This window comes from Pogoniulus pusillus, chromosome 17 (genome assembly GCF_015220805.1).
Source record: "Pogoniulus pusillus isolate bPogPus1 chromosome 17, bPogPus1.pri, whole genome shotgun sequence".
Taxonomy (NCBI): Eukaryota; Metazoa; Chordata; class Aves; order Piciformes; family Lybiidae; genus Pogoniulus; species Pogoniulus pusillus.
This window is the reverse complement of record NC_087280.1, coordinates 15,766,344-15,784,472: the sequence shown is the minus strand read 5'-3', so window position 1 is coordinate 15,784,472 and position 18,129 is coordinate 15,766,344. Positions and strand designations below refer to the sequence as shown.

At 42.3% G+C, this 18,129-nt stretch overlaps 1 protein-coding gene across 4 annotated transcripts in view; it reads left to right on the top strand.

Annotated features, from left to right (window-relative positions):
- Positions 1 to 18,129, top strand: part of MAP2K5 (mitogen-activated protein kinase kinase 5) — a 169,228-nt gene that overhangs the window by 71,546 nt on the left and 79,553 nt on the right. For all 4 annotated transcript variants that reach the window (XM_064157892.1, XM_064157895.1, XM_064157894.1 and 1 more), the window contains 3 exons: positions 9,502 to 9,575; positions 10,555 to 10,605; positions 17,228 to 17,299. In XM_064157892.1, the coding sequence (XP_064013962.1) occupies positions 9,502 to 9,575; positions 10,555 to 10,605; positions 17,228 to 17,299 (197 nt within the window). The remainder of the gene's footprint in view (positions 1 to 9,501; positions 9,576 to 10,554; positions 10,606 to 17,227; positions 17,300 to 18,129) is intronic.

Below are 18,129 nucleotides of genomic sequence, written 5' to 3'. Positions count from 1 at the left end.
TTTTCTGCTGCTGCTGTTAAATTTAGAACCTGGCTCTGATTTTTTGCTTTGCCAGTAAAACACAGTCTCCCTTTCTCCGTGGGCTTCATTGCCTTGATTGAAGAGCAGCTCAGATTTTTTGATGAATTACTGAGGGTTCTTGCTGTGGTCTAAAGAAAAACACAGAAACTGATTTTTCATCACACTTCAGCTCTTTTACTGGCCTTGGTCTGTTGCTGGATTGACCAAGGTGAGAACAGCACTGCAGAAAGCTATGGAGGGCATAGCTGCCATCCTAGGGATTTTCTAACTAGCATTCCAGGGGTTTTCTAACTAGCATTCTATGGGCTGAAAACTAGCATTCCATGGATTGCTAAGTAGCATCCCAGAATTCAGCAGAGTTTCCTCCAGGGGCTGGTTTTCAGTATTCCTCTGTCCTGGTTTTTAAGACGGAGAAGATGTGTGTGTGTTTGGATGCCTTCCACACAGATGCAGAATGATGCAAAGTGAGGAAAATGCTTATTTCTCAAAGTCACCTCCTTCATCTATCTGCTGTTTTTAATGCATTAGAGGTACAGGGAAGAGAATTTAACCCTGACTTCCTTGCTGTCTTGTGTGGAGCAAACGGTGCAGGGAGCTGGTGTAGGCTTAAGAATCCAAGAATCTGCATTAGGGCAGGTGAAGAAGCAATGGTGGTGAGGGAGCTGCGTGAAGCAGTGCAGCAATGACAGTTTTTGTGCCTAGAGCCTGGATTAAAGCAAAGGAAACAAACAATGAGCAAGTCTTTTATTCCAGATCAGACATTGCAGCAAATATTACAGCTTAACTTCAAAACAAACCTCGCAACTAATGAGGTGATAGCCGTGCATATTAATAAACCCAAAGCTGTAGTCGTAGCCATCACACCCACATCAAACATAAACATAAGATTAACACCTACCCCACTCCTTTGGAAGATGTGAGAATGTCCCAATGATAAGTGTGCTCTTTTCCCCGGAGGATAAGAAGTAGAAATGGAAGGGTAATGAGAAATTAACTTAGATTTAAAACAGAATTAGCAATTAAACAAGTCTAATCATGTACAAAGTCAAAGTTTGTATAAAGACAAACCAAAAAAAAACCAAAAAAACAAACAAAAAAAATCAAAATCTGTTAAGTTCAAGAATAAGTATAGACCCTATGCATTTTATCTGGTGTTGTCTTCTCTCTTCACACCTCCTTATTAAAGGAGATGTATGAAATCAGTGTTACCCACTGGTGTTTCATTGTACTGATCTGTATCTGGCTATACTGGGGGGCCAGTGTGGATTGCACACTTTGGGCACCTTGGCTTCTGACTGGATTTTATGTTTGTGTTGGAGCTTTAGGAGTGTTCTCTGGTTTACTTTTTATTAATGGGGGTTGAACTGGATAATCTTCACAGAGAGAGTGGTTTGCCATTGGAATGGGCTGCCTAGGGAGGTGATGGAGTCACTGTCCCTAGAGGTCCTCAAGAAAAGCCTGGATGAGGCTAGTTGATTGGCTAGGGCTGGGTGCTAGGTTGGACTGGATGATCTTGGAGGTCTCTTCCAACCTGGTTGATTCTATGATGTCCAGACCCTCACCAGTCTGGGGTTGGACTGGATGATCTTGGAGGTCTCTTCCAACCTGATTGGTTCTATGATGTTCCAACCCTCACCAGTCTGGGGTTCTGTGATATGCATGAGGTTGAGCAGAGTCAATGAGCTGGACAAGGGATTATGGTTTTAAGCTAAAAGAGTGAGATTTGGACTACATAGAAGGAAGAAATTTTTGATGTTGAGGGTGGTGAGTCCCTGGCCCAGGTTGTCCAGAGAGGTGGGAGATGTCCCATCCCCGGATGCACTGCAGGTCAGGTTGTTTGGCGCTCTGAGCCATTGCTCTAGTTGCAAGTGCCCCTGTGACTGGAGGGGGATTGGACTAGCTGAGCTTTAAAGGTCCCTTTCTACCCAAACCAGTCTGTGAGAGCTGTGTATTTGGAATAACTATGGTGAAAGTACAGGGTTCTGTAGCCTGGAGAAGTCTGAGAGAAGATCTTATCAATGCATGTAAATATCTGAAGGGTGGAGGTTAAGGGGATGGAGCTGGGGCTCTTTTTGGTGGTGCCCAGTGTCAGGACAAGAGGCAACTGGCATGAAATAGAATTCAGGAGATTTAAATTAAACATCAGGAAAAACTGCTTCACTTGAAGAGTGCTGGAGCCCTGGAGCAGGCCTTCTAAAGAGGTCATGAAGTCTCCTTCTCTGCAAATTTTCAGAACCTGCCTGGATACCTTCCTGTGCATGCTGCTTTGAATGCCTCTGCTTGGACTAGATGATTTCCAGAGATTGCTTCCAGCCTACCCCATGCTGGGATTTGGTGTGAATCTGTGATCTTCCTGGACTGTATATTGGTTGCAATGCTCTCTATGGCAGAAGGGAGACTTCTGCATTTCTCAGACCAGAATATTCCAATAGAAAGATAAAATCCTTCATTTTTTTGACATTAGCTGGCTGATAGGACAGGCACTAGTGAAGTACAGATAAGACCAGGTCCCAACTAGTTGATCTTTATGGCCTGAAGCTGCACCAGGGAAGATTTAGGTTGGACATTAGGAAGAGTTTTTCAGCTGCAAGAGTGGCCAGGCACTGGAACAGGCTGCCCAGGGAGGTGGTGGAGTCACCATCTCTGGAGCTGTTCAAGAAACATGTGGATGTGGCACTTGGGGACATGGCCTAGAGATCACAGAGGTGTTGGGTAAGAGATTGGACTTGGTGTTCTCAGAGGTTCTTTCAAACCTTAGTAATTCTGTGATCTTCAGAGGTTCCTTCCAACCCCTACCATTCTGGAATTCAACAGTAACTGGTTTGGTGAGGATTTCACCAGTGATACCCAGAGCAGTGTATTTGACCTACCCCTTTTTTTTTCTTTCTTTTTAGCTTTCTGGGAGATAATAAGTGCTATGGAATCACAGATTTGTTACTATTGAAATGGACCTCAAGGATCATCTAATTCCAACCCTCCTGCCATGGGCAGAGGCACTTGCCACTAGATCAGGTTGCCCAGAGCTTCATCCAGTCTAGCTTTGCAAACATCCAGGGGTGGAACTTCCACCACCTCCCTGAGCAACCTGTTGCAGTGTCTCACCACCCTTAAGGTGAAGAACTTCTTCCTAATGTCTAATCTAAATCTCCTGTCCTCTAGCTTGGATCCATTCCCCCCATCCTGTCACTACCCAAAACCTTAAAAAGTTCCTCACCAGCTTTCTGGTAAGCCCCCTTCAGATATTGGAAGGCCACAGTAAGCTCTCATTGGAGCCTTCTCTTCTCCAAACTGAAACACCCCAACTCTCTTAGCCTGTCCTCATAGGAGAGGTACTCCAGCCCTCTGATCATCTGTGCATTGGTGCCACCTCTAATAAAACACAAACAAAAAACCTAGGCTCTGTTGTGTGTAGGAGGAAGTTCTTCACAGGGAGACTGATTTGCCATTGGAATGGGCTGCCCAGGGAGGTGGTGGAGGCACCATCCCTGGAGGTCTTCAAGAAAAGACTGGATGAGGCACTTAGTGCCATGGTCTAGTTGACTGGCTAGGGCTGGGTGCTAGGTTGGACTGGATGATCTTGGAGGTCTCTTCCAACCTGGTTGATTCTATGGTTCTACTTACATATATGTGTAGTTCAGCACACAGGTGTACACTCATGGACCACTTAGACTTAGAGACAAATAAATCACAACCTGCACAAAAATCATGCTGGTAGGCCATTACAGCAAGGATTATTTTCATTCTTCCAGCAACTTCACTTTGTTAGCAGGCAATGTTCTGTGAGCTTTCTGCAGCTTAAACTCTGTTTTTACATGTCTTTTTCTCCCTGGAACCTGCCCCTGTGGTGGTTTTATGGATTTAAAAGACAAAAAGTCAAGAAACAGCTTTTTTTTGGGGTTGTTTAGCCTGGAGAAGAGGAGGCTCAGGGGTGACCTTATTGCTGTCTACAACTACCTGAGGGGTGGTTGTGGCCAGGAGGAGGTTGCTCTCTTCTCTCAGGTGGCCAGCTCCAGAACAAGAGGACACAGCCTCAGGCTGCGCCAGGGGAAATTTCGGCTCGAGGTGAGGAGAAAGTTCTTCACTGAGAGAGTCATTAGGCACTGGAATGGGCTGCCTGGGGAGGTGGTGGAGTCGTCGTCCCTGGGGCAGTTCAAGGCAAGGTTGGATGTGGCACTTGGTGCCATGGTCTAGCCTTGGGCACTGTGGTAAAGGGTTGGACTTGATGATCTGTGAGGTCTCTTCCAACCTTGGTGATACTGTGATACTGTGATACTGTAAATATGTGCTGATTGTTGGAGGTTTTCTCCCCCCACACAATCATTAACCTTTTTGCTTTTCAGTAGAAGAAGATGAGTGAAATGTTTGGTGTTTTAAAACACTGACCTCTGACAGTTGTGTTTAGTGGTACATGAGAGATTGAAGGTCCTATTTGTTCACAGAGAGGGGAAAGGACCTGGGAATATCTGTCATAAAGAGGACTTGTTCTTCCTCTGTAATGATGCTTCATAGAAATCATTTGTATTAAGCAAGCACTGGTAATGGGAGCATAATGACCCCTTTTTGGCTCTTGTTTAAATTCTTTCACTTCTAAACAGTAATATTAATCACAAGCAGATGGTGCAGAACATTATTTATGCACATTTGGTTTACAACACCCGCCCTTCCAAAAAAAAATTACATTTAACCCATTAACTGAAGCAGTTTATGAAACAAAAAGGCTAATTTTCTGATTGGGTGGGGTTTTTTTGCTCCACTTTACAACCTGAGGTGTTTTGTGAAGTGAGATTTTTTTTTCCTTTCTTTTTTTTCCCCCAGGATTTTCACTTCTTTTTTTTTTCCCCTTTATGAAACCAATAGAACTGTTGGAATTGGTGGCAAATATTTGCATCAATCCCTAATTTTGGAGTGCTGGTTTTGGACAGACAGTAATTGTTTTGTGAGATGCTTGTTTGGCTGCAGCTTGTCACAGAATCACAAAACCTCAGAGGTTAGAAGGGACCTCCAGAAATCGAGTCCAACTGCCTTGCCAAAGCAAGATCACTTAGGGTAGTCCACACAGGAATGCATCTAGGTGGGTTTGGAATCTCTCCAGAGGAAACTCCACAACCTTTCTGCTGGGCAGCCTGTTCCAGTGCTGTCACTCTCACTGTAAAGAAGTTTCTTCTCACATTGAGTTGAAACCTTCTATGTCCTAGTTTGTAGCTGTTGCTCTTTGCATTACTGTGCACCACCAAAAAGAGATTGGTCCCCAACCCTTCCCTTCCTTTATAGGCTGATCCCCAGTTGCTTTTCTTCTTTTAAGGATTTTCTCTGGATTTAAGGATTTTTATTTTTGTTGGTGAAATGTTTTCAGGATCTTGATGAATTAACATGGGGTGTTGATTATATTGACTTACTGTCACAGCCCTTGTGCCAAGGGAGCTTCAGGTTGGATATTAGGAAAGATTTCTTCCCGGTAAGGGGTCTGAGGCACTGGAACAGGCTGCCCAGGGAGGTGGTGGAGTCACCATCCCTGGAGGGATTTAAAAGCTGCATGGATGTGGTGCTGAGGGATGTGGTTTAGTGTGGTAGTGGCTTAGCAGTAGTGATGGGATTGTGAGCTCTAGGTGAGTGGTTGGGCTTGAAGATCTCAGAGGCCTCTTTCAGCCTCAATAGTTCTATGGTTCTGTGATTCTGAGAAGGAGAGATGTGGTCCGCAGATCCCCAGTGGTGCAAGTTGATGGCTGGATAGAGCTTTAGCTCTCCTTTGATGGGAGAAGGGACAAATGTGACATGATGGTGAGTCTTCTTAATGGAACAATGTCTTGTGGGCTGCACTTGGAGATCACCTTTCCTCATCCTCTGAACTCATGACATGGTTGAGTCCTTATAGATGGAAAATTTGGCTATATGCATGTTGCCTCATTGTCACTTTCCATGAGGTTGTAATGTTTCTTTCTTAGAGCTTCCTTCTGCCTTCCCAGACCCTCCACTCAGGATGAAGGATTTTTCTTTGTGGAAGAGCACCAGAGTTGAGCTAATCCTGATCCTACAAACCTGTTTCCACACATATTGTGCTAAAAGTCTCTCTTCTGCATTTGATTATTCATGATTTTTGTTAAAACCTTTACAATGAAAGCAAGAGCCTGGTTGCACTGCAGTTTTCAGTGTCAGGACTGTCAGCTGCTGGACTCCTGGTGAGGGTGGTGGGATTTTCTCTCTGTGTAATTGCATTTTGCTCTTTAGTTGATTGCAGTCCAGCCCAAGCCCTGTAACGAGGCAGCTCTGTTGACTGCCGTATATTTAGAAAGCAGGTTAAACAGGATTACTGTGCAACAACAGATTCTCTCTGGGTCCAGGACAGAGCCTGCTGCTGCACTCAGCATGGCTGAGTGGATTTAATAGTCACTCAACCCAGAGAGGAGTGTGGGATGCCACAAGTAAACATTTGTAGTCTTCCTGAAGTTTTATCTAGAAGTTACTCTTAAAACATTGTAGGGAAGCATGCAGGGGATTTTGTGACTGTGTAGATTGGTCTTTGATGATGTTTTCTCACATCACCTGAGGAGGCATAGGTTAAAATTCATCAGAAATACAGCACAAGGATTGATCTCTAAAGATGAGATGGAGATCAGGATGCACACAGTCTGTGGGTGCTGTAGCACAATGCAGACACTTGGGGCTGATTTTTCTTCTGGCTTTGGGGGAAAATGGCAAAACATTGGCAATATTCATATCTGACTTAACGCCATACAGACCCACTTCAGCTGTGTCACCTGCTAGTGAATGCTCCCCTGGTTTAAACTCAAATATAGGAAAGCATTTAATCAGATTGTTAATTGAGGTTACACATTTCTACATTACAGAGACAAATTAAGCAAGCTACTGTGGTACCAGCAAACATCTGCTAAACCAAGGCAAACTTAATGATAAACAAAATTAGGTTCTTTTCTAGTTGGGTTTCATCCATCTGCACCCAACTAGTGTTCACTTTTAAAGAAGGCAGAGAGACAGAAGCTATTGCTTTTAATCCATTTTGACAGAAGAAAGCAGTGATTAGGCAAAGCCACTGTGCTCTAATCTTCCCAAGTTTAAGCCAGCCCATAATGCTTACATTGTGCTTTCTGACTGGCATGCCTGAAACAGGGAAGATGCTCAATGTTTCCTGCACTAGCATCATGGATATGCAGCACCTCAGTCACACATGGGTTTTATGGTATGCAGCAGAGTTGTACCAGCTGTTTCTGGCATAGAAGGGAGTCAGCATTAAGGTCTCTGCACTGACAATCTGGCTTTACATAGACATCCATGCCTTATTTGCTGGAGCAGGATTTATGGTCACTTTAAGGCATTGCTGGCAGTTAACCTCTGTGAAGGTGGTTGAAAAAGGAAAGGCCTGAAGCTGTTTGGACCTCCTGCTCTCCACAGCCCTTTTCGTGGCAACATTTTGATTTAGAGCTTCATTCCCGTTCAGAACTGAGGATGATAAGTAGGTTTTAAACTGAAAGAGTGGAGATTCAGGTTGGGTATCAGGAAGGAATTCTTTACTGCAAGGGTGGTGACATACTGGAATAGGTCACTCAGTGGAACTGTGAGATTCCTCTCCCTGGAAATGCTCAAGGATAGGTTGGATGGATCTGGTGTGCTGAAAGGTGTCCCTGCCCATAGCAAGCAGATTGGACTAGATGATATTGCAATGGGCTGCCCAGGGTGGTGGTGGAGTCACCATCTCTGGAGGTGTTCAAAAAAAGACTGGATGAGGCACTTAGTGCCATGGTCTAGTTGATTGGACAGGGCTAGGTGACAGGTTGCCCTGGATGATCTTGGAGATCTCTTCCAACCTGGTTGATTCTATGATTCTATTTAAGATCCCTTCCAATCCAAACCATTCTAAACACATAGACATGATGTTTTGGGACATGGTTTAGTGAGTATGATGGTGGTGGGTTGACAGACTTGATGATCTTAGAAGTCTTTTCCAGCCTTAATGATTTTATGATTCCGTGGTCCTAAAAGCTTTAAAACTGTGAGATTGGAGCCGTCTTATGCAGTAGAACCACGGAGGTGGAAGCTGGATGCTTTGAATAATGGTATGCACAAGAGCAGAACTGCACTGAATATCTTCCTAGGGCAGGATGAGGCTTGGGTGTGCTCCTCTGTTTGTGTTTTCACTCTGTTCCTATGCACAGGTGTTTGTAGGGGTCTCTTCTGTAATTGTAGTGTTTAGAGAATATTAAATTCTTCTCTTATCAATACATGGAATTAAGTGAGGGCTCTTAGAGGGAGGCAGGATTCATTCCTATGATAGAATGCAAGGCTGTAGGGCTGGATTGAAGCTTAGAAGGTCAGCCTGGCTGTCCCATGATCCAAAACCAGGCTTCACCATTTGCAGTGTTGCTTTTGGCTTGTTCCTAAATTGTCCAGAGATTGAGTTTGTGCCTTCTCTGTCATTTCCACTTTGTGCCATTATCTGCAGAGCCTTTTCTGAAGACCTACTCCAGGCAGTTGTTTATTCCCATATTTATGCAGTTGATTAATCCCTGACTAAATGTGGTGCTTCCACTTGTCCCTACTGAATTCCATCTTATTTTTCAGTCTTATTATCCAATTTATCAAAATCACTTTGAATTCTAGGTCTCATCCTTCACTGCACTTGCTGTCCCTCTCAGACCGGTGTCACCTACAGATTTGGAATGGATGATCCTAAGGGTTTTTTTCCAACCTAAATGATTCTATGATTTAATAACAGGGATCATCAGTATTTAATAGGGACAGCTCTCATGTTGTCTGTGATGCTGTAACAAAGCAGAGGTTGCATTTGCATTCTGTCTTTGAACTCTTTCCTATTCAAGTCCATCATGCCAGTGTTTGTACTGATCTTTGTAGATATGATGCATCTCTAGGGCAGTATGTTGTAGATTGGTGCTGAGAGATGTGGTTTAGTGGTGTCCTGGCAGTGCTGGATTAATGGCTGGACATGGTTTAATGGCCATGGTGGTGTTAGGGTGAGGATTGGTTTGGAGGAATCAGAGCCCACTGTTATCTTCTCCTGCAGCAGATCCCATTATGGTAGTATTGCTTGGATGCTTAAGGAAATAGGCAGCCTTAGGAATAAGCTGCCTGGGGATGACCAATGGCATATCAACCCTTACAACCATGTAAGTCTTCCCTGCCATGTTAGCAGCCTCCCCAGTACAGAGGCCTACATGATACTGATCCACTATTTAAGGAAAATGAAAGAACCACCTCTCAGTTTAAAATTATTGTACCCATTCCTCACTCCTTTCTAATCTTTGGTTTCTGCCTTTTTTGGGGGGCTAAATAGTATGATTTGGAGGTGTACAAGAAATGTATGGACTTAGTGCTTTGGGACATGATTTAATGGCCATGGTGGTCTTAGGCTGACAGTTGGACTTGATGATCTTGGAAGTCTTTTCTAACCAAAACAATTCTGTGATTCCATAACAGAGCTTAAATACTTTTTTTTTCCTCCCTCCACAGATGTGAAGCCATCTAACATGTTGGTGAACACACGAGGGCAGGTGAAGCTGTGTGACTTTGGGGTTAGCACGCAGGTAATTCCTCCTTTTGATACTCCCTCCCTCCCCTCCTCTCTTTTTTTATTAATCCTAATGTCAAAATCACCTGGCTGCCAGACAGCCAGCCCCACAGCAAGCTCCCCTCTGCTGGGACAACCCTATTCAGCTTTAATCTCTGGGCGACTTTTCTTCATCTGAATATGATTGTTCATTGTTTAATGACAGTAAAAACTGCTGATATTGTAATTACTACTTACGAATAGCAAACTTCATTGATATGCAGCTTTGATATGAAAGCGTTTTGGCCAGACAAAAGGGAGGGCAGAACGAGAAACGTGTCTGGGGAGCCCAACTGGCCCACAATAAAAATTAATATTGGGCCTAACAATAGTAGTGGGCTTTTACAATGTGCAGCACAAATTTTAATTAATTTCCATTTTGGGCCTCCCTGGAGAACTTCTCTGATAGTGACCCGTGAGCTTGCTGTGATGTTGATTTGAATTTCAGCACCTTTCCTCTCAGCCAAACATGAGGACCAAAGAGAAGGTCAGCCTTGTATTATAAGTTGTCAGAATCTGTTGTCCCTCCAGCGTATTTAGTGCTCCTTGCATTCAAAGTGATGAATTGTGGCTTTATTCACATCTTGAGCCAGCTGACTGGAGCTGGGGGGGGGGGAAGAAACAAATAAAAAATGAATGTGCTCAATCCTACTTCAAATTGACTTTTTTATATCCTACTAGTTTGGGGTACTAAAGCCATAAGCATCCTGTTTAACAGAATTGTTTAAGGTTATCTGCCATAAACTGTAATGCAGTGCTTGTTTAAATTGGAACTCTTGTTCCCAACCAAAGAGAGATTTAATCATTTTTAATGCCTTCGCAGATAAATTTCTTCCCCTTCCCATAATTTTTCGTTGATTTATAGGAATGATGATTGTAGGTTAAATGAGGAATAATTGCCCATTTTATTTCCACATTATCTTTATATTGTTCTAACAGACTGTTTTGTCTGATAGCTGGTGAATTCTATAGCCAAGACGTATGTTGGAACAAATGCTTATATGGCGGTAAGTGGATTTATGCAGGAGTAGCATTTAAGTAGAAGTATTTGTTCGTGGACTTGTTCTGTGTAATGCAGGATGTGCTCTAAATCAGTTCTCATATGTCATCTCTCCCTGTCCCCAGCATAAGCTGTCTTAATTGTGCATGCCATGGAACAGCTCCCTTTTACTGTCTCCCAGACCCATTTCCTTTCTATTTAAGCTAAAAGAGGACTGTTCAGACTGCAGAAAAGGAGGAAATTTTTGATGTGAGACCCTGGCCCAGGTTGCCCAGAGATGTGGTAGAAGCTCCAGCCCTGGAACCATTCAAGGTCGGGTGGTTTGGGGCTCTGAGCAACCTGCTCTAGTTGCAGATGTCCCTGCTGACTGCAGCAGGGTTGGACTAGATGACCTTGAAAGGTCAATTCACATCCAAATTGGTCTGGTAACTTTGAAATGTCACTTTCCACCCAAACCAGTCTGCAAACATTCTATCCATGCTGACCTACCAGCTCTGTGACAACTGCTCTTCTTGCCAGTAGGGAAGAGCAACACTGGAGGAATGGTTCTGTTGTGTATTTCTAGTTGCCTTTACTTCATTGTAACAACTGGGAACAAAGGAAAGAGCCACTTCAACGTTCAGAATCCACTTTTCCACAGATAGCCTGCACCTCTCTGCAGCCCCATTGACAGCTTGATGCCATCCATAGTTTGGGAACTGCTGCTCCAAGCCTTTAGCAAAGCATTTAAATCTGGGCAGACGTCTCATGGCCTTCTTGGTATCTTAACTTAGAATTGTAGAATGCATTGGGTTAGAAGGAAACCTTGAAGGTCATCTTGTCCAATCCCCCTGCAGTGAGGAAGGACACCTGCAACTAGGTTGGGTTGCTCAGGGCCCTATCAGACATGACCTGGAATAGATTCGGGGATGGGGCCTCGACCACCTCTCTAGGCAACCTGTTCCAGGATGCCACTGCCCTTAGTGTGGAAAACTTTCTCCTTATGTCTAGCCTTAATATTCTCTGTTTAAAAACTTCTGTGTAGATGTTTCCCATGTATCACAGTATCACACAGTATCACAGTATCATCAGGGTTAGAAGAGACCTCACAGATCATCAAGTCCAACCCTTTACCACAGAGCTCAAGGCTAGACCATGGCACCAAGTGCCACCTCCAATCCTGCCTTGAACAGCCCCAGGGATGGCGACTCCACCACCTCCCCGGGCAGCCCATTCCAGTGTCCAATGACTCTCTCAGTGAAGAACTTCCTCCTCACCTCTGCCTTAGAAGTTTGGACCTGAAAATATTCTGACTAGTAATATTTGAACATCAACTTGCATGCTGTGTAACATTCCTACCATGAACCACCAGCCCATCGCTATGTTTTGCTTTTGTATATACATTTTGGTCAGAATGCTGGTTATGATCAGGCTACTTTTGTCTCTTCTGTATATCAAAACATAAAGTCCCATCCTTTTAGATTCAAAAGTACCACATTGCTGAAGGTCTGTCATTTAGGGGAATGCTGCTGATGTTAAGGGGGTTGGAGATGAGCTGTTGGGGCAAGCAGGTCAAGAGAAGTTCTCCTCCCCCTCTGCTCTGCCCTGGTGAGGTCCTGTTTAGAGCAATGGATCCAGTTCTGGGTTTCCCAGTTCAGGAGGGACAGGGAACTGCTTGAGAGGGTGCATCAAAAGGCTGAAAAGATGATTAGGAGACTTAGAACATCTGTTCTAGGAAGAAAGGCTGAAGGACTTGGGGCTTTTTAGCCTGGAGAAGAGAAGACTAAGGGGACATCTTACCAAATACTTAAAGAATGGGTGTCAGGGGGATGAGGCCATTTTTTTTTCAGTGGTGCCTAGTAACAGGACAGGAGGTAATGGACACAAATTTGAACATCAGAAGTTCCATCTAAACATGAGGAGAAACTTCTTAAATTTATGGCTGGCAGAGCACTGAAGCAGGCTGCCCAGAGAGGTGGCTGAGGCTCTTTCTCTGGAGAGCTTCCAAACACACCTGGCCATCGTGTTCCTGGACAAGCTGCTGTGAGTGGCCCTGTATTAGCAGGGGAGTTGGACTGGATGATTTCCAGAGGTCCTTTCCAACCCCTACCATTCTGTGATTCTATGATTCCAGCTGTCCTGACAACTGGCATGTGTGAGATTCGTGTCATTAATATGTTGAGAGGAACCAGTCTGGAAAAAAACTACACAAGTCAGCATCTATTTTCCATTAGATAAAATATTTCATTTTAATTCTCCATTTAACAGATGTGAAAAACTTAAATGCTTCAGTTTAGAGCAACAGATCAACAGTTGTCTTCTCATTTAACCATTAACATTCTTTCTGCAAACCACTTGTGTGTTAATATTAAAAAAAAAACATAGTGCTCAGCTTGTTTAAAAAAAACCAAAGTGTGAACAATACAAAGTGGTTGCTAGTTGTGTTTTTCAAACCCCAGGGAAGAGGAGAGAGAAATCCATGACCTTTAATTGCTTTCAGGTATTTTTTTTGCTTACTTTCTTGTAAGAAGAAAGCAGACCAGAGTGTCCATTTGTTTGCTAAGTGCTTTTCCAGTCAAGGTGTAGTCATTATGTGGTTTCTGAAACACTCATGCCACCATCCTAGAAAGACTTGGGCTATCCTGTGTCATCAGAATATTATGTGCAGGAAAATGTAAAATAGAAAAGGAAGAGGGAAAAAAAAAATCTTCTCATATGTATTTCCACCTTCACTAATAAGCCTCTGCTCCTCCATTTTCTAAAAGAACTGGAATAGAGCAAATCAGACAAATAAACAGCTTCATATTAATCAACTTTTCCAACTCAGTTGTTGCTCTTAGAGTGGTCTTAAGCAGGTCTGAGAATTAAATTGTATTATGCTTTTAGTGTTCAAATCAAGATTACTGTTCTCTTTCCCAGGTGTACATTAAATAAATTACTTCTCCCCCCTCTTACTGTTTATGGATGAATGTGATGCAGGCATCTATTAATTGAAGAAAAGAGAGATTTAAGCTAAAATAATCACTTGATCTGATTTCTTCAAATTGTTCTGCTTGCTCAATGAGTTCTTTGTTGTGATCTGGTCATCAGAAAATAATGAAGCTGCCTTGGCAGACTGAATCAATTTGAAACCATTAAAAAAAAATGAAAATCAACAAGAAAAAAATCTTTTTTGATAGAGACATTTCAAATTTCCAACAAAAATGCAGTTTTCTGTCAAAATTTTGGCACTACTTCCTAAAGAAAAGGAAAAAATGAGAGAAAACATAACCAACTGTAGGCATTTTAAAGAGAAAATAATTTTGAGCTGCTTATCCTTAGGGTGCTCTGTGTGTTGCAGGCTTCACTTTCTATGTTTTCTTCTTCTTTTCGTCTGCTCTTCCCTGCTTTTGAATTCATGTGTCTGGACTTTTTTGTTTCAAGGAGCAAGTGATTTCCTGGCCACAGTATTCTGTGGATAAATAACATCTAAATATAAGTTGTTGTTTAAAACTTGAGCTTTTTTAATATATATATATATAAATGTATTAAATAGATACACATAAAATAAGTGAAATCTTGAACATGTATATAGAAAAAATCATCTAGAATAGCATGCACATTTAGAAAGCATATATAATATTTATTTATATAGAATAGAATCTTTATAAAGTATAGATAATATTTGTATATGAATATGGATCATCTTCTATAGCTCTAGAACATATTCATGTATATTAATATAAATCAATATTAATAGATCATATTTATAAAGCTATAGAAGTATGTAAATGCATAAAGTAAAAACATATTTATGCCTAGACATATTTATACATAATATACAGATCATAGAATCAGCCAGGTTGGAAGAGACCCCCAAGATCATAAAGACATAAAATATAAACACATATAGACTGTCTGAAACCTGTAGATTATATAAATATATGCAATCTATGAACAAATACATAATATAATATATATATAATACATAACTTAGAGTATATCTATCTATAAATATATATAAAACTTGTTGTAAAGCAAGAGTAAAGAATTTAATGTTGCTTAGTGTGAATTCTGCATCTGATTTGGTGGTTCAGGGGTCTCATCTCCACTAAAATGAGCTGTTATCACCTTGCTCCAGTTGCAGTGCCCACACTGGATTGGGATAGCTGATATAATACTACGTTACAACTTGTAACACTTTAAATAGCAATGCACATTTTTGGCTGCTTACCTGCATTTTGATGAGGATCTTTGTCAATATAAAAAGATGCTTTAAAAATGTATCCCTATAGGACACATTTGCAAGCATTTCAAAGATACACTGACCTGTGCTAGCTATGGAATCACAGAGTCACAGATCATAGAATCCTAGAGTGGCTTAGGTTGGAAGGGACAGTAGAGATCATCTACTCCAACCTCCCTGCCATGGGCAGGGACACCTCTCAACTAGACCCAGATGCTGAAGGCAGCCTGGCCTTGAATGCCTCCAGGGAGGAGGCATCCACGAACTCCTTGGGCAGCCTATTCCAAAGTCTCAGCACCCACATACTAAAGAGCTTCCTAAATGTACTAATCTAGTCTAAACCTACTCTCCCTCAGAATCACAGAATATTAGAGGTTGGAAGGGACCTCCAGAGATCATTGAGTCCAAACCTCTGCCAAAGCAGCATCCCCTAGGTTAGTCCACACAGGAATGCATCCAGGCAGGTTCTGAAAGTGTTCAGAGGAGGAGACTCCACAACTTCTCTGGGCAGCCTGGCTCCAGGGCTCCAACATTGTCACTGTAAAGAAGTTTCTCCTCATGCTGAGGTGAAACCTTCTATGTTTAAGTTTGTACCTGTTGCTCCTTGTCTTATTGCTGCTATCCAGCGAAGAGCTTGGCCTAACCCACTTGACACCCACTCCTCAGATATTCATGTGTTGATGAGATCTCCTCATTGGTGCTTCAAACCATTCTCCCTTGTCCTGTCTCTAGACACCCTTATGAAAAGTCCCTCTTCAGCCTTCCTGTAGGATCCCTTCAGCTATTGGAAGGCAGCTCTAAGATCCCCACAGTGTCTTCTCTTGTCTAGGCTGAACAACCCAAACTCCCTCAGCCAATCAGCAGAGGTACTCCAGCCCTTGGATCATCTTTGTGGCCTTTCTCTGGACATGCTCCAACAGCTCTGTGTCCTTCTTATGATGGAGACAGAATCATCCATTCACAGATTGACAGACTCATAGATTCACAGAATCATGACTTGATCACTGATCCAAAACCCTTATTTATTCATCTTCAGTTTATATATAGTTAGAATGATTCTTTAAAAATATATAATTCAAAATGAATAATTTTTTTGGTCACTGTTCAGCTCAAAATCCGTGAGATCTGGCCAAAAAGATTTTTGTTTCTGTTGCTTCTGGGGTGTTTTTTTAGGGGAAGGCAGCTGGGCAAGGCTATCTTTAAAGCTAACACGGGCAGCAGTGTGGTTTTGTATTTAACATTCACGCTGCGCTAAAAGCTCTTGACCTGGGATTAGCAGCGCAGAGTAAACATCCGAAAACACATTGGACTGGCACTAATTTGGGAGTTTGCTTTCTAAAAAAGGTCTCTGGATTATTAAAGACTAAAAATACAGCCAGTGCTTTGTAGGTGGCTGGGCTAGACAGGTGCATTAACAGCACAGTGGGGAGAAAAGTCTCATGGAGCCTTTTATTGTTACATTTCATGCTGTACTTGACCTTGGAAATGCTTAAATTGTAGCTTTCAAGTAAAAACTAGCAGTTATGTTTTACAGCATTCTATTTCATGAGGCATTAAACCTGCTATTAATACTTTGGAGTGATTTTTTTTTTTTCCTTTTTTCTTTTTTTCTATAGGTCAAAACTGAAATTAAAAAGTATATAAAATAAAACTGCTGGCATGTGACTTCATTGATTCTTTTGGCTTCAATAACTTTGCTTCTTAAACCACAGTTACTCCCCATTCCCTTGACTCAACATCAGAAGCTTGTTTTCCTGATACCTCACCTGGGCTTAGCAATAAATGTGTGTAGCAGTGGACTCACACAACTTGACCTTGTGCTTCGCTGCATGGCTGCAAGCTTTATATGTTGGCTAAACCAGCCAAAGTCAACTTTACAAGGTCCATAGCCATGTGTGGCTGCAAGCCTGAGTAGTAGCAAGCCCTTTCCTTTTGCAGAGAGGCAAAAATAAGTGATGTTTGAAGAGTGGGTTTGTTCTCTTGCCAGATTAGCTGGTGAGATTTCAGCTCTGCACTTCTTTGCATTTTCTCAGTTGATTTGCTTGCCCTGGGCTAATATTTGTGAGATAAGTACATAAAAGATACAGTTGTGTGTTTTGTACAAAACACAAAGCTCCCTAGTATCAGGTGTTAGAGAGAGAGGAGATAGCCTCAAATCGTGCAAGGAGAGGTTTAGATTGGGTGTTAGGAAGCATTTCTTCTCTGAAAGAGTGGTCAGACGTTTGAACAGGCCACCCAGGGAGGCGATGGAGTCACCAACCATGGAGGTGTTCAAGAAACCTATGGGCATGGCACTGGAAGCATGGTTTAATGGCCATGGTGGCATTGGGTTGATGGTTGAACTCAATTATCTTAGAGGGCTTTTCCAACCCAAATAAGTCTGTGGTTCTATGAAATTTTCTAATTTTAAGATGTTTCTTTGCAGCCTGAGAGGATTTCAGGAGAACAGTATGGAATTCATTCAGATGTCTGGAGTCTGGGGATTTCCTTCATGGAGGTATGCAAATATCTGTCATTTTCATGTGCACATTGCCACAATCAAATCTTCATATGAAGATATTTAAATGCAGTCTTTGTGTATTCTTCTTTATGTGCATGCATTAATTATTGTTACATTTTTTTTTTGGCTGGATTTAGAATGGATTTATTCTTATTGTGTTCAGTTTGATGACATCTTCTGTACAACCCAGCAACACTCTTAAGCCCTCCATATGAGGGTAAAAAGTAGAGCTAGTGATGGAACAAGAAGGGAATCCCCTGAAGCTGCACATGGGAAGATTTAGGCTGGACATTCGGAGTAATTTTTTTCACTGAAAGGCTTGTCAGGCATTGGAACAGGCTGCCCAGGGAGGTGATCAAGTCACCATGCCTGGATCTGTTTATAAACTGTGTAGATATGGTGGCTTGGGATATGGCATAATGGTGTGCTTGGTAGAATAGGATTAATGGTTGAGCTTGATGGTCTTGAAGGTCTTTTCCAACCTAAATGATTCTATGCCTCTTCATGCTTTCAACCACCCCGATGTTGAAGATGGTGGTTATTTCTGTATCACATCTTTATGGGCTGGGACAGGAGAAAGACTTACAAAATGAAGCAGATCCAAGAGAATGTGGTCATTCAGGAGAAGTCATGGTTTCTGCATGGTTTGGTCAGAATAAGGTCACTTTTGGTACTGGAAAAAGGTGTCTTTTTTTTCAGCTTGGGGTTTGAAGAAATGTGAATTTCAATGACTCAATAAAAATAGATGATTGCTTATAGGATAGATCATCTAGAGTGTGTAAGTTGAGTAGAAGTGCCTGTGTTGTGGTAGCATCTTGCCTAGTAAG